At 47.4% G+C, this 26,872-nt stretch overlaps 1 protein-coding gene across 4 annotated transcripts in view; it reads left to right on the top strand.

Annotated features, from left to right (window-relative positions):
* The window catches only part of LOC140629090 (steryl-sulfatase-like), a 167,930-nt gene that overhangs the window by 61,159 nt on the left and 79,899 nt on the right, over positions 1-26,872 (top strand). For all 4 annotated transcript variants that reach the window (XM_072818512.1, XM_072818509.1, XM_072818511.1 and 1 more), the window contains exons 2-6: positions 9,717-9,857; positions 12,656-12,777; positions 12,866-12,988; positions 14,619-15,042; positions 26,608-26,744. In XM_072818512.1, the coding sequence (XP_072674613.1) occupies positions 9,717-9,857; positions 12,656-12,777; positions 12,866-12,988; positions 14,619-15,042; positions 26,608-26,744 (947 nt within the window). The remainder of the gene's footprint in view (positions 1-9,716; positions 9,858-12,655; positions 12,778-12,865; positions 12,989-14,618; positions 15,043-26,607; positions 26,745-26,872) is intronic.

The raw sequence follows: 26,872 nt of genomic DNA on the forward strand, positions 1-26,872 counted from the left end.
CTCTCTCTGTCTCTCTGTCAAATAAATAAAACCCTTAAAAAAGGAAAGAATGACACCACTACGACTTTAATGGAGAGCCTCATACGGTCTAGCTGGTGGGGAAGACCACCTGGCAGTTCGCCACTAAGCGAAACACAGAATCCCCAAGTGACAGAGCCATTGCACTCCTAGGAAAACAACACAAAGATCTGTAAACGGCCGTCCAAACAAAACCCTGTACGTGAATGTTCATGGCAACACTAGTCAGAAAACTACGCCCAAAGTAGAAGCAACACAAACGTCCCTCAGCCGATGAATGGCTGAGCCAGACGTGATGCCACCCTACAAAGGAACAGTATCCCGCCGTGTGAAGGAGCAGAGTGCTAATGCGGAAACCTTTGAAAACTTTGTGCTCAATGAGAGAAGCCAGACGACCCGTGACCCCGAGGTCATGACCTGAGCCGAAATGAAGAGTTGGATGCTTAACTGCTTGAGCCACCCAGCTGCCCCGACTTCTGCATTTTAACCAGCTCTACAAGTGGATTGCCTTTTTCATATTTTTCACTTATTTTTTTTTTTCCGTAAGCATTTTCAGCTGTCTCCATGCTCCTTGAGTGGACAGAGATGGGCTGCCAACATTTGCACCCTGGGGTGTCCCCTTTCAACGTATCTAGGATCTGATGGCAAAAAGACACAAAAGAGATTTGTGGTGATGCGTACTGAGGCCTGAGGGTCTACTCTGGGAAACCAGGTTCACACTCAGAGCCCAAGAGTCAGCAGCTGGTGGAACAGGTGTGAACAAGGAACTCTTGGGGCACTGGAGTAGAAGGGTGTGTGAGCTGGTCCCCAAAGCCACATGCTGTCTGTAGGATTCACAAGACGGGAAGGCTGGCCCTCGCTTCGTGTACTGCTAACATTTATGTGTGCGCTGTGCTCACAAACGATGCTCCCCGGACTTTATCCCATGTATGAGTCAGCCACCTTGAGACGCGGAGGAGGTTTTGGAGAAGGCAAAACGGCATGCCATGAGCACTGGGAGCTTGTGTCCTCTTCTGTGGTTCAGGCGGTCATGCCCGGCCCCGATCCCTACTAGCTACGATCACGTTTTGGCTTGTGATCTTGAGTCATGGCTCATGCCGAACATTAGAAATGATAGAGGTTGGAAAAGCAAAGTGGGAGGAGTCGGAGGCTTCCTAGCCAGGGGATCCAGGAGCACGCCGGTGTCCCCAGTCTGTGTGGGTCCAGGCTCTCTCTCTCTTCCCATGGGGTCTCTGAGAAAGCTCCGTGGACAGCGATGACCTCCTTGGCCAGAGTTACATTTTATCATCTGCTTGAGTGCCGAACCCCAGACCATGCCAGCAGGTTAGACTGGGATGCACCCAGAGCTTCTGTCCTGGGTCAGCAAGTCCGACAACCAACATCCCCTCATCCCGTGGGGGCAAGGGCGCATGGCGTTCTGGAGCCTCCTTGATAAGGATGCAAATCGCCTCCTCTCCCCAAAGCCCTGCCTCCTGATAACATCACCTAGGATGTGTGTGTGTGTATGTGTGTGTGTGTGTGTGTGTGTGTGTGTGTGTATGAGGATTTCAACATCTGATTTCTTTCCGGTGCAAGAAGGGGACGCATCATTGAGACCAAGACCGTTTCAGTTAATGTTTTTATTACAAAATCCTGCTGTGATTCACCATTGCCAATAAACGGGTCCCCTAAATGTGGCCCCCCTCACCTGCCACCGTAGTCTGTCCTAATGACACTTCTGTTCACTGCTCTTTGGTACCAAGAACTCTCCAGCCGTGGTGACCTCTACAAGCCAGGGACGAAGTTGTAGGATGTTCATCTTGCCCGCAGTTTTGAGGACCCCTTTGGTTCCTAAAATTTAGTACATTTTACGTAAATGAGCAGGTGAGCCGTGATCACGAGTGGATGATGGCAGAGCATTTAGGTGTGGAGCTCACCGAGAAGTATCAGAAGGCCGAGCAGCAGATTTCTGCGTCCCCTACAGTTGCCTTACCCTGAGCATCGTTGACATCACCGCCCCGGCCGAGGCGCAAGGTTTCCACATCATGGACCTCCGGCATCTCGCTGGAGCAGTTACAAGTAAAATGGCAAAGGGGAGCATCCCATTTGTAAAGTCACCCAGAGGTCTTCCAGGTGGAAACGCACTAGCCTGGCGGTGGCGTGCGCCGTCGTGACAAGCGTCATCACGCTTCCTTGCAGGCGGCCTGGTGTCTGGTCGGCACGTCTTAATTACGGAGCTCCGAGGCCCCTGAAGAACAGCTGTTCTTAGACTACTCTTCCGAAGTGTAGGAAACTCCGTGCTAACAGCGACGTTCCTCGTGGGTTATTTGCCTTTGTGAATGCTACATGTTCTTGATGGCGCAGCTCCGTCTCACAACGCGCTGTGTTCTTTAATTTGGAGAGGAACGCAATTCACCATTAAGATAACCTCTTATCTTAAGGGCAATCCACTCATTACAAAACACACTTTTCACGAAATGACACTGTATCAAAGCTCCGTGGCGTTAAATGTTTTCTGGGGACCGTGATACCATAAGTAAAATATTTGCTTATGATAATTACAAGTTACTACGTGCAGCGTGGGCGAGCTCATAATTCTCTTTTGTCTTAAAAGCCAGCCATCTGATGTAAACATTCAGATACAAAAGATTCAGCCATCGAGAGTGAAAATAATGAGTCAGGAGCAATGAAAATTTCTCTTGTAGCGCTTGAGATAACATTGGAATGGAGACTTTTATAAGACATTGATACTGCAGACATTTCAATGTACTCATGTAATGTGATATGTAGGATCTATCACCAGAGACAGGTATATATTTTGTCACGCTTTTTTGTCATTGTGTGAGTGTGTGTATAGTGTATATTTATACACAGACCATGTACGTCTATATACATATATGTGTATATAGAGGATACAGCACATGTGCTGTGCACATACACGTATATGATATGCCAAAAATGCGTTTAGGAATTTAACCCCAGGGGATCCCTGGGTGGCACAGCAGTTTAGCGCCTGCCTTTGGCCCAGGGCGCGATCCTGGAGACCCGGGATCGAGTCCCACATCGGGCTCCCGGTGCATGGAGCCTGCTTCTCCCTCTGCCTATGTCTCTGCCTCTCTCTCTCTCTGTGACTATCATAAATAAATAAAAATTAAAAAAAAATAAAAAAAGGAATTTAACCCCAAAGTTATTTAAGAATTTAATGAGAAATCATATGATGCATAAAAATGTCCATTTGTGTTGTACATTAATGAAATGTCCTATACGCAGGGGTCCAGATAGCAACATACATGTTGATAGCATGTACATGATACAGTCGTTTCCAAATGCGTACATGTTCACAGATTTGTATCCTGCAAATAGCTGTGAAGGTGAATTCCACGACCAGGGTCAGGAATCCACGAGTGCAATTAATGCTGGTTAACTTTTCTCTAGATTTTGTGTTTTAAAAAAAAAAAAAAATCACATAATTTAAAAAAAAAAAAAAGAATAAAAATTGCACAATCAGGGGCACCTGGCTGGCTCAGTGGGTGACGCGTTTGCTTTCGGCTCAGGTCATGATCCCAGGGTCCTGGGATGGAGCCCCTGCGTCTGGCTCCCTGCTCACTGGGGAGTCTGCTTCTCTTTCTCCCTCTGAGCTCTCTCTTTACTCTTCTTCTTTCTCTCTCAAGTAAATAAATCTTAAAAAAAAAAAAAAAAGCATAATGACTCAAAATATTCAAACAGCCCAGCCATGTATAAAGTAGAATAGAATTCTCCTTCCATCTACAACTGGCCCCTGGGTGGAACCTTATGGCCGGGCCCTTCTCATCACGTTTCTCTTTGAATGGATTTGGGGTCCAGCAGTACTGGTCTGTCGATCCTGTTCCTATCAATCTGTTGCCACATCCTTTGAGCTGGTAATGTCACCTGTCAGGCTGACTGTCCCCATCTGTAAACTGGGAGTCATCGCAGAGCCTGCCACACTGGTGGGTGGTTGGAAGTGGATGGTGGTCTCTATAACACGAGTACCTGGAGGCTAAGGATCTGTTACAAAGTGAAGCGTGTGCGTTGTTCCTATTGCTTTGGCCATTCGCTCCTGCCGAGGCCACCGTGTCTCATTCTGAAACCTTGTCGTCTTGGCGTTGCTTTTCCCGCTGGGGTTGAGTTTGTGCTTGTAGTCCTCTGAACTCCAGGGGAGGGGCGCCCCATCACTGGCTGGCCTTGTTGGGTCTGGAGCAGACTACAGGACCACTGCTACCTTTGCCTGAGAAATTCCCCACCTCCTAGATGGGGCTTGGGGAGTGGGGGGTCTAATATGACAGAGTGAGTCCCGTCAGTGCCACAGAGCATCTACCTGCCTCTTAGCATTTCCCAATGTCAGGTGTTAGCCAGGGAACCTAACACAGGGTGAGGCAGCCAGGCTTTTACCTGAGCAACGGGGGCAATGCCTTTCAGCAGCTCAAATGTGCTGGAATGTTGAAAGCTCCTCAGACTCTGGTTTGCCTTTTTTTTTTTTTTTTTTTTTTTTTTACAGTTTTCATGGGATAGTTTGCTTTGTGCCGATGCTTTCAGAGGCTACCCCTGTCTTATCAACTTGAAAGAAAATACAGAGTCAGTCCCAGGGAGTCTTAGTCTCCTCCGTATTTACGGGAACATAAATCTTACAGGAGCTTGGTCATGGTAGGAGCCCGTGTGTTGTACAGCTGTAGACAGACGTGTGCAAGCATCCAGCCGCTCAGTCGCGTGTTGGCAGGTAAGGAATGTCAGCGGCAATTTGGGGAGCGTCATGCTTGGACTCATCGTGTGCTACCCTCCTCTTCGGCTTCCGGAGTGTAGGCCGTACCGGCAAAGGAGACACAGGAGTCCATGAGCACCACGGGGCTCTTCCAACTTTCCAAACTGAATGTTTCCCCAAACTTTCTAAAGATTTCAATTGTAAAGAAAGGGGCTCAGTAAGACTTAATTTTTCAAATTGCTTTCTTGATTAATACTATTAAATTAATGTGATTAACTTAATGGTGCTCTGCATACTTGAGTGTATTGAGAAATGCAAAGACCCGAGCACCGTCTACGGTGGCATAGACAATAAAAAATTGGGATTTGCTAAATAAGTAAAACATGAATATTTATTTTAGAAAAATTGCAAGCAATTTATTTTTTTTTATTAACGTATGCTTGGCACACAATGTCACGCTAGAAAAATCACAAACAATGTAAACAGGTATTTAAATCTATAGAAACGCCTGTTTTGAACCGATAATTCAGATAGGTTTTTGCGGTCTTCATGTCAATTTCTATGGTTTAAGAACAGGACATCTATTTAGGTGACACTTTGTTAACCAAATTTGTGGGTCAAGAAATTTCTTATATATAGTTTGAATAAGACCACATGTCTTCTAAAAATTTATGGTTGGTAATGTAGGGTTTTCTCTACTTTCAATGTGCCTTTTTCCCCCATTGAGCAAATAGATTAGGAACGTTTTTGTTGCCATGGTAAAGTTTCTGTTATGTAAGCGCAGTGTTAATTTTTCTTTAATGAGCTAATTTAATGTAATTACACCTCCAGTTACGAAAATGTTCTTTTGTCTCTCTCCTTCGTAATTGTGTTTTAGGAAGAGCTACTTCCTCATGAAAGTGTTCTCTTGCTTTTTTGCCAAATTAAGATTGTTCAGAAAAATAATTTAATTTTTAAGGAGGGAAATTATACAGTTTTTCAGAAGTTAATGTGCCATGCTCATATGTTAGAGTAGAGCACTTTCATTTATTTGTTAAGTACTTTTATCAACTAACTGTGTTTTAATAGTTTAAAACATCTTTATAAACGCCCCTGAGTGTGGAGGAAAAACAAGGTCTGGTTATTTCAGACAATAATAATTTATATGCAGTGAAATTTTAAATGGCTATTAGCAAACTGACATTTTCTAACATTTTTAACTTCCTTACCTGATGCCTAACAATAGGTACCGCGGGCACATTTTGGAGGTGCCATTAATGACATAATGTCACATTGAGCCAACCAAACCCATTCTGAGATTCAGAAATTCATACTCTGTAGATATTAATAATTATTAAAGGGCTTTGATCCTATTGGGTTTAATTTTAATTTAAAAAAAAAAAAAAAGGTCTGCACCTGAACTAAACCTCTCAGCAAGATGCATGGAAAATTGGTATGGATTTTTCTAAAGGAGGACACATGTACAACACATGTACAAAGGATCCTTATGGCAGCCACATCCCGGCATGCAGCAGATATAATCTGAGCCCTGGACATTTTGCGTCTTCATTGTTCTCTGCAAAGTTCAGTGGAGAGCAAGGTTGAAATCTCATTGACCACTCTCACTCTGTCTGAGTCATCACATCCAGTTAATTACCTGGTTGTATTAATTGCATCTCAGATCAATCCTGTTCTCTCCCGCCTGCCCCCACCTAGTGTGGGTACCGGCATCTCTGTGGCGTCACAGCCACTGTGCGCACATTCCCTCCGGCCTCTGCCACATGCATCCGCCATGGAGCAGTGGAACGATGGAGGATGCACATCACCCCCGGATTAAATTCTTTCCTGCCTGCCCGTCCTGTCCCCTGTGGGCTGGCTTGTGCTTCTCACCTCTGAGCCCTTTTCTCCAACTCGTAGTGAGAGTGTTGCATGGAAAAACAAAGAAAACACAGAAATAGTGGCACTCGCACATAGGAATGCTGTGCCTTCAGCCATTTGCAAAAGAAGCACAGGAAAAAGAACAAGGAGGGAAAGCTACCACCTGAGTGCTTCTCTGCATTGTGGCTTTATATATTTTCCTTCTGTACATTGAGAATAAAAGTGAACAATGAGACAAAGTTCATTTAAAAAAAAACAAATTATGGTTTTTGTGTATGTTAAAAGCAGGGTAGGCAAAGTAATTCTCAGAATAGCTAGATTTGGGGTGAAACTTTACTAAGAGTCACATGGAGCCTAGATTTTGCTTCATTTAATCTCTAAGTGAACCATATCCCTCTGGCCTACCATAAGTACATTTTCCATTCCTGGTGTTTTCAATTTTCGATCGTAAAACAAAAATTCATTTTTCGCATCGTTTGCTGAGCTGAGCAATGTGTCTTTAAACGGCTTACATAAATTCTGACACCTCACTGCTAATGAAGCATGTTCTTAAAATAAGTTGAGCATGACCTCTGAGCCCTTGCCATGGAAAGTCTTTGCAGGCCCTTATTAATGCAACTGAACTTCCTATCGGAAGCTCTTGGACTTTGTTTTAGTTTTTTGCTTCTGTGTAACAGGCGAGTGCAAAACTTGGCAGCTCAAAGCAACATGCATTTGTTATCTCAGAGTGTCGGTGGGTCAGGAATCTGGCACAATGTAGCTGGTACGTTGCAATCAAGGTGCCGGCCAGGGCGGTGGTCTCATCTGAAGGCTCCACTCCCAAGCTCAGCAGGATTCTGTTTCTTGTAGGCCGTCAGCATGAGGAGCTCGTGTCCTTGCTGCCTGTTGCCTGCAAGTCTCGCTCAGTTCCCCGTCACACGGGGAGACGGGTTCTCTCCGGCATAGAATCTCACTTCATTAAAATCCAGCAGGAGGACGAGTCTGCTGGCCAGACTTTTTGTGTTTGCAGCCTAACCACAGATGTCACCTGCCACACATTTTCCACATTCTGTTCGTGAGAACCAGGTTGGGAGGCTCAGCAGCGCCCAACGAGAGGGGATGATACAAGATGGGAATACCAAAGGGGTGTCACTGGGGCCAGCATGTAGTCGGCTGCCACATTTTGCTTGAAACTCTGTTGCTGTCCTTATTAAGGTCTACACAAAGTCATGATGACACCAACAACAACTGCTGGCCCCTAGCGACGAGTCCCTTATGCATTCATAGTGCTAAATGTATAATTTATCTCCTCCATGATACCTACAACATATTGTTAGTATGATTGTCCCCATTTTACAAGAGAAAGTGCCAAGCCAACAGGGAGGCTGAATTCACGGTCCCGGGTTTCTCCACCTCACCTCACGACACCTGCAGAAGCCACGTTTGCCCCTCCAGTGCTTGCTGGAGTGGGCGCCGTGCTTGTGGATTCCCACGTTTGGCCAGCCGGGGGCATGCGGGGGTGTGCTGTGGCTCGTTCAACCGTGAAACCATCCCCAGGCTCTCACGATGTCTATGATCCGGGTTTTGCCCGGATAAGTGTGTAGAATTGGCATGGATTTGCGGGAACCGCCAGTGGATTGCTTGTGGTTGTAAAGGTGTAGGTAGATGGACTAAAGTCCTCCTAACAAGGGTTGTGTGTCTAGCACTTTATCATTTCGGAGGCTTTTGCCTTTTCGTTCCCTTGAGGGGAGGCAGGGCGATGTTTCTCCCCACCTACCCCCCAGCTTCATTGAGGTATAACTGACAAATACAATCGTCTGTATCTCAGGTGGCCACGTGATGATTTCATGGTATACGTTGTGCAGTGACTGTCACAGTGCAGCTCATTAGCGTCATCAACTCACATATCATTGCCCATTTTTTGGTGAATGGAGACAGTGCTCAGGATCTAGCGGTGAAGCCCAGAGCATGAGTTCCGTACAGTGTCGTTAGCTGCGGTGACCGTGCCATCCTGCAGGTCCCCAGACGTGTTCGTCGTTTAACCGTCGTCTAACCGGAAGCCTGTACCCTGGGACCAACATCTCCCCGAGCCAGTGTTCGTTCCAGCTGCAAGTTCAGCTTCCTGCATTTTGCTGCAGGTTCCCTGTGAGCGAGCTGGCCTCGGCCGGGGGCCTGGTGTCCTCCCGGCTCCCCCCTGGGCCACGACTGGTGGCTGCTCGTCACGCCCACTGTGTGGCCGAGGCCCAAGGCGGAGACGGGGTCACGGCCATGGTGCGGCGCGGCAGGTCGTGCCTCGCACCCCAGGCTCCGTGGCTGGTGCCGAGCCGTGACTGCGCACACGTGCCCTGTCTCCACAGGCAGGGGGGAGCAGCCGCCACGAGGGCAGGCAGGGCACGTTAGGGGTGAGCGAGCGGCTGTGGGCAGAGCCCAGCCCAGCCTGATCGTCCTGCGGGGGGTGGGGGGGACAGCGCTGGCTCTCGGGCGGGAGGATGCCACAGGGTTGAGAGCACAGGTGGGCGAGCACGGGGAGGTGTGGGTCACCCAGGTCATGGGCACATGCGGCGGGCCAGGGGAGTGGGGGCGCGGGGGCTCCCGGGGAGCAGGGAGGGGGGTGCCCTGCACACGCACACACACGCACGTGTACCCACCCCAGTGGCAGACAGGAAGCAGCTGAACCCGGGCCAGGACGCCGCTCGGGGCCTGCTGTCTGCAGCACCCGCCGAGTGGCACCCATAGGTGCGAGGCTGCAAAGGCCCCTGTAAGTGGCAGCACCGCCCTGTCACCCTTCACACTGTGCCTGCGGGTGCGGGGCAGAAGTCGCGCAGCTGGTGCCTCCTCGGCCTCCCGGGCCTCCTGCGGGCGCCGGCCGTGCACAGAGCCGAGGGGCGAGGTGCACCTGCAGAGGTGGCGCCCTCGGTGACCCGCGCCCCGGCTCTCGGCCCGTGGCCTGCAGCGGCGCCTCCCGCTCTGATAGGTCATTGCCGTCCTTGGAGAAAGACATGCTTGTTCGAGAGACAAGAGGGTAAAGTTCTCGGCCGGGCGATGTGTGTGCGTGGATGCGGAGCTCGCGTTGCCGGAGCACACGGGGTGGAAGAAGGTCCCAGCAAAGGGGCTGCTGCAGCGCCCCGGGCGCCCCTCACTGCCCTCTGTGTGCTTCCCTCTGCAGGAAGATGCGGCTCCGTCTGCTGCTCCTGTTGTTGCTGTGCGAGGCCCAGGGCCACGCAGCCCCCAGGCCCAACTTTGTCCTGCTGATGGCCGACGACCTCGGCATTGGAGACCCCGGGTGCTACGGGAACACGACGCTCAGGTGCGGTGACGCAGTTGCTGTGTGAACACCGGGGCCCCCCTCGCAGGCCCCGGCCACGGGTGACGTGAACGCACAGAACGCCGACGGGTGTCAGAGCCCTTCACGGTGCTCGTGTCCGCCTGGGACTTTACGTGGATACAGACCGACTGGCGTCAGGAAGGCGGGTGGGATTCGATCTCATTGAACAGGGTAAACCCAGAGGGACCACTAGAAAGATCCTCGGGGTGACCCTTTCCTACCGAGCCGACTGTGCTGCGTCTCCCGCATCCTCACTTGGCTCTGCCCGTGGCCGCAGCTCTCCTGTGTTTGGTACCAGCTGCATTGCAGTGGGCCCCGCTACTCGAGCCACCGTCAGCTTGGGTGACCACAGAACCTCTCAGGGGCCACGGGCGCTGGTGATGGCAGAAGCACAGTGGGAACCAGACTTAGGGACGGAGGAGGACCTTCTGTTTCTCAGCCCCCCTGCCTAACCCCACGTTCATGTCAGATGTCTCGTAAGGGCCCCGTGATTGAAGAAGGAGAGTAGGTCCTTGTGTAACAGCGTATTGGCATCAATGCTGCACTTTCTCTTGATAATCATGAGGAGACGATGACATACAGTGCTTCTCAGCTTCCTCTTAGCAACAATCGGTACAAACTGAATCACATGAGGTGGGGAAAGAGATCACTGGCTTTTAGTAGAAGTTTCTCATAAGACCTATGAATAGTAATAATTACATGAAGCAGGGGGAGGGATGGACACACCTTAAGGGCCGAGGGATGCTAATTGGCTTCCCTCTGGCACCTCGTCTCCTTCTCAACACAACAGTGCAGCTTGGAAGAGTGTTTTGTTGCTTTGTGTCAGAGCAAACAAAAATTAGGAATTAAGTGGTTCTTTTGGGGAGAACCCGGCATCCAGATGTGTGTCAGTTCCACCTCTGAGCCTTTGCATCACGTGCTGCTTGTCATTTGTGAAGTGTGTGCTTACCTACGACATGTGTTAGAGCTTTAAACACATGGACACGGATGAGATTTCAGTTGACCACGTGTGTTTTCTGCCCCATGTTTGGCCTCATTTTGTATAACGTGTAGATGTTACTTTCGGATACTTGTCATACCTATTGCTGGTAATTTAGTTTTTCTTACCAGAATCATAGTGTCTACTCATTTCTTAAATTTTGCTCATGATTTTTTTCACTTTATTTTTAGATTACTGTTATTTATTGTCATTTAAAGTCAACTGAGTAACTTACCGTGTATTATTAGCTTCAGAGATAGAGTTTAGTGATTCATCAATCGCACATAATACCCACTGCTCGTCACATCACATGCCCTCCCTAATGCCCATCACCCAGTTACCCCATCCCCCCACCCCCCTCCCCTCTAGCAGCCTTATTGGTTTTCTAGAGTTATGAGTCTCTTAAGGTTTGTCTCCTCGCTTTCATCTTATTTTATTTTTCCTTCCCTTCCTTTATGTTCATCTATTTTTCTCTTAAATCCCATAAGGGACTATTAATCAGCCATCAAAAAGAGCGGAATCTTGCCATCTGCAATGACGTGGATGGAACTAGATGGATGGCATTATGCTACGTGAAATAAGTCAGAGAAAGACAAACATCATATGATTTTTAATATTATATGTATTCCTGAACTTCACTGAGCTAACAGATAACCTTACCCAGTCAGGGGTTTTAATCAAAGAATTACAATCAAGCCTTAAGGTTCTATGTCTAACAGATCTCAAAAGGAAAGAAAAAATGTCTACAATCACAATATAGAATCTATGTCACAGCATATCCTACATCTGTCGTTTTCCATATTGGATTCCAGTTCTTTATGAATTACATATCTTTACATTATATTTTATTTTTTTAAGATTTTATTTACTTATTCATGAGACACACACTCACACATGGAGAATGGCAGAGACACAGGCAGAGGGAGAAGCAGGCTCCATGCAGGGAGCCTGACATGGGACTCAATACCAGGACTCCAGGATCATGCCCTGGGCTGAAGGCGGTGCCAAACGCTGAGCCAGCTGGGCTGCCCAACACATTATATTTTATAAGCTCATCTCCCCAAATAGATGTCTCAGTACACAGTCTAGGTATGAGGAAGTTTAAGTCAGATATGCAGATTCAGTCTTCTAAACCTTCTAAACCTTGCAATGGGAGGCAGAAACACAGTGGAAAGGTGGGTTGTAACGTGCATACGCTGAATTCATGGATGGGGGAGCAGGTTGAGCAATGCGATGAAATGACCTTCACCTTCAAGCTCTGCATCACCAAGGGCTCTCTGTGTGGGCACAGGAGCATGAGACTGTGGGCCACGAGAATAAGATGCACGCTCCTGTCTCTGTACATCCATGTAAGAGGGCAGTTGGCCGTGTTGTCCCTTTGTAGTGAGGAAGCTTCTGTGATGGGATCTGTGTCCTACACACAGGCCAGGCCCCCTCACAGGACAAGGATGGCCCTAGGAGGCTCACGAGAATCCTGTCTCTGCTAGGACCTGAAGAATAGAAGGTAGCCAGGCCGGTAGAGAGGCAGGGGCTGCATTCCCAGTGGAGGATGTGGAATGAAAGCTCAGCATGGCCCAGAACTGAACGAGGTTCATTTCTGAATGCCTAGCAAGTGTAGAATGACTCCTTGACAGGATCGGCCAGTCCATTCCCAGAGCAGAGGTACCGGGATGGCTTGTCCTGCATCACCCACACTTCTGGAAGTTTCCCTAGATTGCTGAGAAGTGATGCACTGTAAAAAGCCACAGTGGAAGCTGCATGTTTCAAGGTCATCATGAATGACATGAGTCTTCCGTTCTAGAACTCCTAATATTGACCGGTTGGCTGCAGAAGGAGTGAAGCTCACACAGCACCTGGCAGCGTCGCCCCTGTGCACACCAAGTAGGGCAGCCTTCATGACAGGCCGGTACCCCATCCGATCAGGTAACCCCCAGGCTCCATAGCCATGGCTCTTGTCCTCCTAGGGGCATCCCTGACCTCCTCTTTCAATGTTTCATTTCTCCTGTTTCAGGAATGGCCTCTCAGTCCTTCATAGGAGTGTTTATCTTCTCGGCCTCTTCTGGAGGACTTCCAACCAGTGAGATTACCTTTGCCAAGCTTCTCAAGAATCAAGGCTATTCAACAGCTCTGATAGGTAAGGGCAGGTGAGGAGTGGGAGTCGAGGGCCTGGGCAGGGTGAGTGGGGGAGGGCATGATAACTGGCTTTTTAAGGATGGCATCACTGATACAGTTTGCACAATTTCACATAATGAAGAAATGATTTCAATTGTAAATTAAAACACAATTCACCTATCTGGGCTATTTGAGTGTGTGTGTGTGTGTGTGTGTGTGTGTCTGTGTCTGGACAGGTAAATAGATGAGATAGATAGATGATAATGACAGATGGATGGACTGATGGATGTATGAATAAATGGAAAGGTAGATAACATAGCTGATGGAGCCAGGTATGGATAGGTAAATAGATGAAATGGGTGATGCATGGATGATGGATGGATGGATGGATGGATGGATGGATGGATGGATTGTTAATGGTGGGATGCACAGATGGTGGATGGATGGATAACAGACGGATAATGGGTGGATGGATGGATGATTGGATGGACAGGTAGATGGTGAATGGATAATGGGTGGGAGGGTGGATGATGGTTGGATGAATAGATGGTGGATGGATGGATGATAATGGATGGATAGTAGGTAGATGGATGGATGGATAATGGGTGGATGGATGTATGAATGGATCATGGTTACATGCATGAGGAATGGATGAATAATGAGTGGTTGACTGGATGAATAATGAGTGGATGGATGATGGGTGGATGATGGATGCATGGATGATGGCTGCATGGATGGATGATGGGTAGATGGATGGATGGTGGATGGATGAATGGATGATGGGTAGTTGGATGAATGGATAATGGATGAATGGATAGATGAGATAAATGAGACACATGATAGCTAATAGATTGATAAATAGATAATTATGCACAGCCATACAGGGTACAAAACTACATATACACATTATGCTATTGAACACTTTATCTTTTACATTAATAGTGAAATTGTGTCAGAGTTTGTCTCAGTTGACGTTCCCATTGATTTTTGTTCAATTGATAGGAAAAATCCATTCTCCATTTTTACTTGGTAAGCATAGGTCTATGCAGGTCATCAGATGAATCATAAAATCTCTCACAGAAGCAAAATGACCATTCTCTTTCCTCCCACCTCTTGTCATAAAACCATCATCATGTTTTTCTTTTGTGAGCACTCACTAATTTAGTGGCATAATGTACATTTTATAAGAAATGTTCATAGATGTTTAAAATAATTGCTGAGCTATAAGCGTGATTTCCTCATGCTTGCTTCAGGGGTAGTTTTTCGAGAAAGGATCCATTTTCACTTTTAATAGTTAAGGGACAAAAACCAAGTTGATCCTACGACTTAAGGAAATGTCCTTAAAAAATTCTTGTGTTTTTCTGTGTATTTTTGTCACCTACCTATTAAATATGTCAGGTGGTTGTCTTTTGTTTTGTTTTATTTTGCTGTTTTCGGTGCTCAAGCAGTTGTTGTTTTCTGGTAGAGTGAGTAGTTAATGCCCTGTTGTTTGTGGAAAAGGCAGTGAGACACTGTGGGGTTCTCCAGAGTAGGAGGAGTTTGGCTAACAAATGTGCAGAGCGATCCCGCTTTTCAGTGTGTGGGAATCAGAGGCTGACATCCAGGTCACAGTGTTCATTGCATATCAACGTATCACCCATCTGTCTTCTCAGGCAAGTGGCACCTTGGGACCAACTGTCACAACAAGACAGACTTTTGCCACCACCCCTTGAGCCATGGCTTTGACTATTTCCACGGGATCCCCGTGACCAACCTGAGGGATTGCAAGCCCGGAGAAGGCAGCGTCTTCACCAGGGGCATCAGGGTGCTGGTCTTCATCCCCCTTCAGATCATTGCCATCACGCTCCTCACCCTGGCGGTGCTCAAGTGCCTGGGGCTGCTCCACGTGCCCCCTGTGGTCTTCTTCTGCCTTCTGTGTCTCGCCGCCATGATCCTCGGCCTTCTGCTGTGCTTCCTGCATTACTTCCGACCCCTGAACTGCTTCCTGATGCGGAACCATGAGATCACTCAGCAGCCCCTGTCCTATGACAGCCTCACGCAGAGGCTGACGGCGGACGCGGCCCAGTTCATACGACGGTGGGTATCGCCTCTTATCCTGATGCTGCCTGTTGCAGCGTGTGCTTGGTTATTGCCATGGAGGTTGGAGAAACAAGGTGGTCCTTCTAGCCACGTTTCCCCTTCCCTACTGAGGAGGTTCCTCCAGCCAGGCTCTCGGGAGGAGGAGGCGGGTGGACAGTGGAATGACACGTGAAGGGAGGTGCAACCCAGTAGGCTCTCATCAGGTGGCTCTGCCAGTGTCCCTCACGTCCTCTGCTTCTGAAGTCCTGCCAAAAAATGTCTCCCAGGTGACAAAAGGGGCCTTAGGTATCACCATGGTCATTATTCTTCGTGTGTGTGTTGTTTGTAGACTAGAGCACATGTGTCGTCCTTGCAACAGAAAAGCCACAGGGAAGTCCAAGATATTCTATGCAAATTTCTGAGCAGAACAACTGTGTGAGGAACCTGGGTGAAGCGCATTATTTTGTGCAGGTCTGTTAGGATGCCTTGAGTGCATAGTGTTGAGGGTTGCCGTCAGCAAAGGGAATGACCCATCCATGGACTGGTTGATGGCGGGTCTGAGTAGAGACTATATTCCTTTTTTAAAATTTCTTTTTATTAGAGTTCAATTTGCCAACATATAGCGTAAAACCCAGTGCTCATCCCATCAAGTGCCCCCCTCAGTGCCCGTCACCCAGTCACCCCCACCCACCTCCCCTTCCACTACCCCTTGTTCATTTCCCAGAGTTAGGAGAGAGACTATTTTCCAAACACCTGCTATCAAAACCAGACAAAACCATTTTGTTCCATTCGGAACTTTAGAGAAAAGTGGAAATGTCATGTGAAAACCAGACATCTGGTCTGTGCGGTCACTTGCCATGAGCATGCTGAGAACATGTGTTGTTTAGGCACCAAAGACTGGAGAAACCAGTTGGTCCCAGCTAAAATGGCGGGAGGAAAGATGTAATGCGGTTCTTGACAGAAGGAGGAAGATTTTAAGCTGGTGGTCATGCTCCTGAGCATCTGTTGTCATTACTTGCATGTGGATGTACCGTTGAGTTAGTGATGCCTACGTAAGCTTAACGGTTGGCCCACACAGCTGAGTAGCGACTGCTCAGGCTTTGGTGTGCAGAACCTTAGTGTGCTCTGAAAACCGAAGATCACCAGTCTTCTCCTCTTACTGTGGAGTGCTGAGGCCAAGCTGCACATCTCCATTGAACCAGCTCCTGAGAGAGTATAGCCCAGATGTTGCCTAGCACACCCCAAGAATACTGGAGCATAGATGGGGTTTGCCAGAAAAATCCACAACCATTGTTAGATCCATACATATTTTCAGAAGGGGATGCTGACTTGGGATCTGGTGCAACAGTTTTAGAACTTTATAAGGTATACATTTTACATCACTGCCCAGTAAGATATATGTATTTTGTTTTTTAGTAGACTTTCTTTCTTTCGTTGAGAGAGAGCGCATGAGCACATGAGCACAGGGGAGGACCAGAGGAAGAGGAACAAGAAGATTCCCCACTGAGCCGAGAGCCAGACTTGGGGCTCAATCCCAGAACCCTGGGATCATAACCTGAGCTGAAGGCAGACACATAACCGACTGAGCCACCCAGGCGCCCCAGATACACATAGATTATTAATAGAAACAAGGTTCCTGAAGTGATCTCTCTCCCTCTCTCTTTTTTTTTTTTTTTTAGCAGAGCGATCACTTCTGACACTTTCCATCTTATTGTGTTGTGTTTTATTTTTAAAAAGCTCTCTGGCTGTGACACTAAATTAATGTCATACCTCAACAATGAGGCACAGTCTGCATGGTTGACAAAGCTCTTACCTCGCGGGTTAACCTCGCTGCATTCATAAGCAGGGGGACAGCCGTTCCGAGATAGGATGGCGCCCCACTGGATTGCAGACCTGGCCATTGAAGCTCAAAACCCAGCAGTGTGCTGGTTTGCCAAATTTGCTGTAACAGCTGAACACTCACCTATCGGTCTGCATCGACCAGCAATCTCTCAGAAACATATGGGAGGAGATTAATAATACAGTGCCCCCTGCAAAATCACAGGGTTCGGGAATCATACTCGGCTTCCAGATGATTCACTTCTCTCCCACATGTGCTATTTTGACAGGAATGATTGAATCTATAGAGAGTATGAATATTCAGATGATTACAAGGCATCTTAAATGGGCTCCTCGGCACGTGACTTTGGGAGACGACCAAAAGCAATTTGATCGTAAAGGCACTGAAGCCTGTGCAGTTGATCTTGATGATATGCAGGTTTCTGCAATTTTGGGGCAGAATGAGAGATTTAAGATGCTCTAGCAACTCCACAGTTGAGGGTTGGGGTTATTGGGTTTGTACAAGAGGGTTCATGCTTCACGACAGATGGGTCCAGTGGAAAGGCCTGTTGGCCGCGTTGGCGCAGTGCATGCATGGTCAGCGTTAGTGCAAACACGGCGTTTGTATACCATGATGCTATTCACAGAAAGCTTCCCCCATACATCACCTGAAGACACAGAGATGGAAGGTGTCTGGGTAAAACTAGACTTGGCTACAGTTGTCCTCGTGTGTGATGTGTGATGTCTGATTCACCATGTGTGATGGCCGAGCGTCTTGAGAATCACCTCACTAGGTAACCAAAGAAACATAACAGTATTTGTTTTTTCTTTTCTTTTTTTTACATAGCAGTATTTGTAAAGAAAAAAATATTATATATATATATATATTTCAAGGATCTGAATATCCTTGAATATTCATATATATATATAATATTCTATATATACATATACAAGGATCTGAAGACACACTTATATGTGTTATCTGTGTTATCTCACTGGCCAGCACATCCTGAAGAACGTAGGCAGGCCTTTACCACCTTGTTGTGAGAAATGGATTCAGACTTAGGAGGAGCAGAAGGAAATTATCCAAAGCAATGATGGTGTTTGTGAAATTCATCCAAACGCATGTGACTTGAGAACTTCACAATGGAAGCCAGTGCCTACTTTTGATGTATTGACCTAAAAGACCGTGTGGGGAGGTGCATACTTCCCATGCAATGAATACGTCAAAAGAAGTGAAGAAAGTGATTTAAAACTCTCATTTCTAAAATTTATTCTCTATCTCTGAGATAGAGAATATCTCGTAACGATGTAGACTAAAGATGTCTGAAACGATGTAGACTTGTGTCTGAAACGATGTAGACTAAAGATGCTCATTTGAGGTGTGGAGCTGTGGATGGCAGGGGCGTGAGGCGGAGATGGCTGTGTTGGTTTATGGTGCTCTCACATGAGGTCCCCTTGGCCAGATTTGCTACCAACGTGCCCCCGGATTAAAGCACACACTTCTGTGTTGAGGAGAGTGATAGTTTGGAATACACAACCGTACTCTCCATGGTGCCCCATCCTAATTTACTGTGAGGGATGAATTCCTCTTGGGGAGATGCTTCTATTGGGAAGCTAGATAATCAGGCTCACCACACACCATATGTTGTAAGCTCTATAGTAATGCAGGAGGCAGGTCATCCTTAATGCAATCTAATTAGCAGGAAGTCCCTGTTGCTCTTACAGGCAGGAATGAACTGTAGATTTCTTAGACATTCGCAAGCCCCTTTTCGTGCCCTGAGCAAAGGATCGTGCAGTCGTCCGGCTCATTCCCTTGGCCGTTGGTCTCTTCAGGGCCCTATAAATCAGTCGGGTTGAGTGCACAGTGCAAATGGTGGTGCAGCATGGGTTGTGTTCAGGTGTAAGCCACCCTTGCTGAGCAGTTGTCTGTGACCTGCCAGGCACTGGGGATACACGCGTCACCCCGGGCACATTTCACACATGTCCCGTCTTTCACGCTACAAAACTTCCACCTGAGATGGGAAGAAGAGATGTCCTCTCGTGGAGGAGCTTGACGCTGGGCGCTTTGGAGTGGATAGTGAAAGCGCTCCGGGCCATGGTAGACACCGGCTCAGCCCCTGCAGCAGGGAATCTGAGAGATGTCAACCGAAGAGTCCGTCTCACGCCCTGGAAGTAGAAGGCATCCTGGTGGGTTTTAAAGGAGCTCTGATGCCCCCGCAGTCATCACCATGGTGATGGAGACGCATTTGCGTGTTCTGAAAAGGCTTCGGAGGCTGCACAGTGACAGGTGAATTCAGTGAGTTAATTTTATGCACAAAGTAGTTTTGTTTGGTTAAGTCAAGGCTACATTTAAGAAGGTTACTGGCAGTGGGTAGAAGGAGACCCGCGTTTCTCATCGTCCTCCACACAATGAGGTGAACCTTGGTCACTCTGCAGCGGGAGGGGCCAGATACGTCGGCCCCTTTGCCCCCCAGATACATTGAAAGCAGCGCTCCGTTGCTAGGAAAGACACGTATGCTGAAGGAAAGGGCCGTTTTTCTCTGAGAACATACAGATGTTCAGGCTGAAGAGGATGTTTTCGAGAAGGACGATGGCTTTATACACACCCACGTGACTTGTACAGTTGATGAGCTCCAGGGCCCGGATTCATCAATTCAAATGACATTGACCGCGAGCGTTGTGTGTCCAGGCCCCCGTGTTGAACACATACTGAACCAACTCGGGACGTATTGAATCTGGGTGGAACACGTTCAGTGTCGGCGTGTGCGTGTTTTAAGAGGCCGTCGTTAGAAGTGAAATACCAGTGGTTTCCAGTTATGTTTAGTGGGGGGACCTCTGTTGTATCCTCGGCATGGGGTCTACTGGAGAACGAATCCAAAATTTGGAAAAGATAAGAGTTTCGTTTTCAATCTGTTGATTTCCCCGAGTGATAAGATCCCATTTTTGATCCTTTAACAAACCCCAATTCCTGACCAGTCCACAAAGGGAAGCGACCGTGCCGTCGGGATGATGGGAAGTATGTGTGACCGGGCAGGTCGCATTGCCTTACGGGAGGGTCGTGGGGGAAGAGCTTCCCCCGCCATCTCCTGTGGTCTGTAGTCCTACAGGAGGTAGAGGCTTCCTCCTGCAAACATTGTCGGCGTCCTCACAATGCCCTGAAACTGGGACGGCTGATAAATGTATCATCGGAAGACCTAACCTTTTGTCCCGTTCTCCTGCCATCGATATCTGGCACGGTCGAAACCCTGAAATGCATTTACAGGGTACCTTCGACCCAGCCTTTGACATTTCCAGCCAGACCGGGGCGTAAGTGGCCATAATGAATGGCTGTGATTTGGCACAGAGCATCTTCTTTTTTTTATTTTTTTTTAATTAATTAATTTTTTTTTTTCACAGAGCATCTTCTGAAGAAAGGGATCGTGGGGTGACTTTATTAGCCTAAGTAAGAGATTAAGCCAGAAAGGAATAGCGGTGATACTGATCCTTGATTCGTGGTGAGAAAAGTGCATCAGATTAGCGAGAAAGGGCAACACGCAGGGAGACACACGCACATATGTGTTCACCAGTGGAAAGGTTGAGTCATTAAAGAATTGTCTTCTCGGTAAGGGTGGATGCCCCTTGATTGGTGTCTGTCATTGCATAGGCCACTGAGAGACAGCTTTCGGGACGGAGGGGATCTTTGGCTCTTTGGATGAGCCTCCTCTCCAGGCCGAGCATGCCGCAAGCTTCTCACCCATCCAGAGAAAGCAGGAGGGCCTATTTCTGAGGTGGAACTATCTGGGGGAAAGTTCTTTTTTTTTTTCTCTCTTTTTAATGGGAAACTTCCCAATGTTTTAGATACTAGCTTGTTTTTTTGTTTTTTTCCATTTTCAGCACTGAGAACCACTGTGGAATAAATGAATTGCTATATTCTCTGCAGCACTGAGTGGACCCCAATTTTACTCAGTTCCCAGGGCCATCCGTTGATGTCCCCATGTCCTTCATGGACTTCTCTCCTCGTTCCCAGGCTGAGCGTGAACGTGGGGAACAGACGATCGATCTGTCTTATGTGGCCTGTCTGAATCAGAACAGCTATCCCCTAGCAGGGCGGACGTACCCCGAGGGGGTGAATATACTCTCCTGTCCTCCTTTTTTCCCTTGGAGGCTCCATCTAAGGAGGCGCTCTCCTTCCTTCTAGTGGCTGCAAAGAAATGTGATTGGTTTCACAAAGGGAAAATCCATCTCCTTCCTCCGAATCTCATTTCCTATTACAACCGTTCCAATTGTTTCTTAGTTCATATTATCTAAAGTACAGGGAAATTATCTTTTCAGGTGGTTGTTTTGTAGGTTTTGTAGGTTTTTCTTGCACTGTCTGGGTTAGGATAATGAAGGATGCATTCCAGGGAATTTACAACCTGTATCAGATCAGCAAAGCGTCTTTCCTGTATCTGTTGTCTGCTGGGGCGTGGGGGGTGACCTTAGGTACTTGCACTCAGGTCACCGCGGGTCTCGGGGAGGAGCATCGCCGGTGGCGATGGATGGCTTGAGAGTCCAGCATCCATATGTTGGCAAATTGAACTCCAATAAGAAAAATTAAAAAAAAAAAAAAAAAAGTAACGCCTTCACCATCCCCTTGGATACATTTTAGTCCACCTTTATAAGAAATCAGCCTTTTGATTCTTGGATTGAAATGATCGCCGGCTGCTGGGAAGGCGCGGAGCCCCCTTCTGTATCTTTTGCAAATAGAGCAAAGGCGTGTAGCCGCCGAAAATTCTTTCTTTCCACCCAGCGAGCAACACACTGGCAGTAAACTTTCAAAAGTTTTACTTTATTTACTGGAGTGGCCCCGCGAATGACACAGGACTGAGGCCCACGAAGGCGATGGAGCGCCCTGGAGTTGTCAGGGTCGTGGGGAAGGGAGATGCAGACGTCCCCTGTGGGCCTGCCGTGGCCCCTCCGTCCGGAAGGGACTGCACAGCGAGGGTTCCCTCCCGGCCCGGGGGCCGTGTCGCCGGGCTTGGCCAGGCGGGCCCGGCTGCCATGTGCGCGGCGCGGCCGCTGTCAGTAGTAGGTCTCGGGTGTCCCCTCCTCGGAGCGACAGCGCCTTGGGCCCGGCTCCCTAGTTGGCCTGCGGCCCAGTGGGTCACCTGCTTGTCCGTTCCGGGCGCACATTTCAAAACGCCCCCACCTTGACATCGTGCCGGTGATGCGGACAGCCGGCTCTCCGTCATGTTTGATGTATTTATTATTCTTTCTGAAGCCGATGGGCACACGCCACGGGTCTGTCCTCAGCACGTTGTGCCAGCCACATCCCGTATCGGCAGCTCTGATCACGTACGTGCTCGGGGGCCGGCTTTGTAAGCTGCCTCGGCTCTATTATTTTTTTTAAAGATTTTATTTATTTATTTCACAAAGAGAGCTTGAGCACAAGCAGACAGACAGGCAGACGAGAAGAGCAGCAGATTTTCCACTGAGCGTGGAGCCCGTTGTGGGACTCGATCCCAGGACCTTGGGATCATGCCCTGAGCTAAGGCAGACAGTTAGCCGACCGAGCCACCCGGGCGCCGCGCGGGTTTGCATTCTCATGCTAGTTCCACTTGTGGGCACAGGTGGCAGGGACCCCTGGGAGCTTTTTGCTTGTTTGCTGCTTGGGTTTTTGTGATTTTTGTTGTTGTCATTTATTAATTTAGTCAGTTGGTTAGCTAAGTTGTGAAATAGTAACTGTTGCGTCATTTTATACTCTCGTAAAAAGGAAAAGAGATAGATTGCAACCCCAAACCCTAGAACTCCAAAGCACGATGCGGATGATTAACAGTAACGGGCTCAATTTGATCTTGAGGCAGGAGGGCCCTGGGACCTCAGAGTCCAAGGTTTTATGCTTCCTTTGGTTTCCAAAGTCCAGAGGAACATGAGTGTAAAGTGTGATAAGCAGCAGATCTGAGGGGTGATCCCACCCCACCCCATGTGGGCTGGATGGCCCCAAGCTCTCTGCAACCTGAGGAAATTTTTAAAACGCATTTGGCAAAGTGTGTATTCGTTTCTTTATCAGAGGTGAACTGGTTAGCGAGCATTGTGATACCCAGTTCTAAATTTGAGATGTTTTTGGTTACCATGAGGACTCAAGGTGCTAAATAAATATACACAAGCCTCATTGATTTCATTAAATACCAGTGTTTCTTGAGCGCTCTTTTGGGTGGCAGAGATGATGAACAAGAAGGGACCGTCCCGTCGAAACCATCAGAGATTTCTGAGTTAGAGTTTACATATTGTGTACGTATATGCCTGTAGCAGTAGGTGTATATTTGTACGTGTGTATATACACCTGTACTAATAACATATAGGTGTGTATGTGTGCTGATACAGCTATACTGCTGTGAATGTGTGGGTTTATGTGTGTGTGGCTATATACACCCATACTCATGATACACGTGTAGTTGTATACATGTACGTACACATACTAATAATGTACATAGGTACATAGGTGCATGTGTGTACAGCTGTACTGATATGTGTGTAGGTGCATAATGCATCTGCATATTAATATATATAGATACATATGTGCATATATGCACAGCTATACAAAGCATATATACATTCATAGGTGTGCTTGCGTGTGTGTATATATGTATCTATACACCGATATCACTAATACATGTATTAGTGTGTGTGCACATACATATACAGGTGTATATCTATGTATTTATATATATGTACCTATATTAAAATCATATACGGGTGGGATCCCTGGTGGCGCAGCGGTTTGGCGCCTGCCTTTGGCCCAGGGCGCGATCCTGGAGACCCAGGATCAAATCCCACGTCGGGCTCCCGGTGCATGGAGCCTGCTTCTCCCTCTGCCTATGTCTCTGCCTCTCTCTCTCTCTCTCTCTCTGTGACTATCATAAATAAATAAAAATTTAAAAAAAAATCATATACGGGTATGTGTGTCTGTGTGTGTGTATACACACAGCCCTATAGTGATAGACGCAGGTGTGCAGTATATGTGGGTGTGTATGTGTGTGTATACTACTAATAATATACATATAGGTGTATGTGTGTACATATATAGATATACATACTATTAACATACATAAGTATATATGTATATATTTGAACGTGTATATCTATATCAAAACTTGTATATGTATATATGTGCGTATATATTTATATACAGAGCCCTATGCTAATATGTATGTAGGTGCATAGTATATATATGTGTGTGTGTGTATAGGTGTATGTGTGTACAGGTATATATATATACATACACAGTAATAACATGTAGGTATATATGTACATATTTGTATGTATACCTATGTTAATAACGTACATAGGTAAATGTGTATGTATATATCTGTATGTATACATATAGATATATATATACACACAGCCCTAACTAATAATATATTTGTAGGTGCATAGTATATATATATATGTGTGTGTGTGTGTGTGTGTGTGTATACATACAGAGTCCATATACATACAGAGTAATAACATGTAGGTATACATGTACTTATTTGTATGTACACCTATGTTAATAACTACGTAGGTAAATGTGTATGTATTTGTCTGTATGTATATACATATAGATCTATATATACACAGCCCTACACTAATAATGTATACATAGGTGCATAATATGTGTGTATAATATATGTATGTCCATGTATGTGTAATATATGTATAAACATGTGTCTACATGTACATATACACGCTTATACTAATAACACATACGGGTGTCTATGTATGTATTTGTAGAGATATATACCTTTATCAAAAACATATGGGTGTGTGTGTATATGTATATATACTAATGATCTTTGTATGTACATGTATATATACACACATACTAATACATATATAGGTGTATATGTTTATCTGTGTAATCCTATATTAATATATATCAGTAAATGTGTATGTATATGTGCTATATATATATAAAAAAAAGAAATGCACTACGTTATCTTGAAGTTAAAATTAGTGTTTTTGCCACCTATTTGGCAGTCTTCAAAGCATTGCAAATCATTGAGGGTCATTGCTTATGTAGTCCAGGTGACTGCTACACTTTTGATTTCCAGGAGGAACATATTATTTGAATACTTGGAACAAAAAGTGTAGCGTGCACTTCTGTCCAAAGTGAAATAAAAAATGTAATGCAATGTTATAAAAAAATATGTACACACACGTATATGTATATATATATATGTTATAATATATACATAGGTGCATAGTGTATATATATGTGTTTAGGTATATGTGTGTACAGGTATAATATGCATATATATCTATCTATACAGCTATATACTAATATATACACAGGTGCACAGTATATATGTGTGTGTCTATAGCTATACTAATAATATACGTATAGGCATATGTGTGAACATGCATATATACACATGTATACTAATAACATGCATAGGTGTGTGTGTATATGTACAGCTATATGACTAATGTGTACAGGTGTATGTCTGTAAATATGTACGCACAGCCCTCTACTAATAATATGCATGTAGGTACATAGTATACACGTGTGTGAGTCTATCTAGGTATATACATAAATATTGGTATATAGAGATGCATGTAATCCATATGTAGATATACACATATATCACGTAGGTGTCTATAACGGTACCTAGTCTAGAGCACCTTTTGCACCAACCATGTTGCACTGATGCACCCCTGCAGTGCCCGGGGGTCCTGGGTGGACCCATGGAAGCTCAGAGTGCTCTTGTAGGATTTCATCCACGAACACAGGTGTCCTGAGCTTACACTACTTGCCAGTCACCATGCTGGTGCCGGCGGCACAGGGCTGTCCGTGACACGCCCCAGCTCGTCGTATGGTGGGACGAGGAAGCACATGAGGGCTTCTTGGGGAGTGCACTGGACGCTCTAGTAGAAACTGCATTTGGCCACGAATCTGTTCCTTGATTCACTCCATTTGTGACTGCACAGCCTTCAAAAGGGCATTTATTCACTAGTCCCTTTTAGCCGGAAGGGAATTTCTGTGACTTTCCTGGACAAGGGTAAAATCTAAACTGGTTACATAAAACCAAAATGCATCAAGCAAGTGCATTCCTCCGAGATCAGAGGGCTGTCAAGAGCAGGTGCTGGGATGCCTTGACCCCTCTCAGCAGAGCTGGGCATAGCTCCCCGTCCCCCTTTGCACCCTCCCCAGGCTCATGAGCACTGTCACAAGGGCCACATGTTGGCAGCCACTCACAGGTCTCCAGCAGCCCTGTGTTCCCACCAGGTCCAATGCCAGAGGTCCTGACCCATTCTGAATTGACACCTGCTTTTGAAGTGACCCAAGACTGTCGATTTGGGCCAGTTTCCAAGGCTGGTCCATGTAGCTTCCCAGACTTCAGGGCTGACCCTTGAGCGTTTGTCGCAGACACTTGTTTAGCAGCGGGAGGCGGGCAACACGCAGATCGGAGAGCCCAGCTGGCCTTAGACGGGCACGTGGTGTGGCCGTGAGCCGTGGGCAGGCCCGCAGATGCTGTCACCAGGAGGCAGCCCCAGGGGGTGGGCCTGGCCCGGGGGACACAGTCCCCAAGGGCCCTGAGCTCGCAGCAGTCACTGGGTGGAGAGGGCGCAGCGGGCCTGGCACACGGCCTCTCGTGCACAGCCGGGCTGGGGCTGCACCGGGCAGGCCGCACTTGCACCTGCGAAGCCGTCGGGGGTGCCGGGCCCTTCCAGGCCACGTCGGGGGGTGCTTTGCGGCCTCTTGGGCGGCCCACGTGCCCGCGAGGCCCGGCGCTGACTTGCCCTGGGCCCTTCCTCCCACAGAAACGCCGGGACGCCCTTCCTGCTGCTGCTGTCCTACCTGCACGTGCACACGGCCCTGTTCTCGTCCCCGGACTTCGCGGGCCACAGCCAGCACGGCGCCTACGGGGACGCTGCCGAGGAGCTGGACTGGAGCGTGGGTACGTGCGCGTCGCCCCACCGCGTCCCCTGCCCTGGCACAGCGCACGGGCCTCGGGGCTCCCAAGGCTGGGACAGCAGGCCAGGGAGCCCGCGGACGCTGAGCAGCACCCTGAGTCCCGCGGGCACC

This window comes from Canis lupus, chromosome Y (genome assembly GCF_048164855.1).
Source record: "Canis lupus baileyi chromosome Y, mCanLup2.hap1, whole genome shotgun sequence".
Classification (NCBI taxonomy): domain Eukaryota; kingdom Metazoa; phylum Chordata; class Mammalia; order Carnivora; family Canidae; genus Canis; species Canis lupus.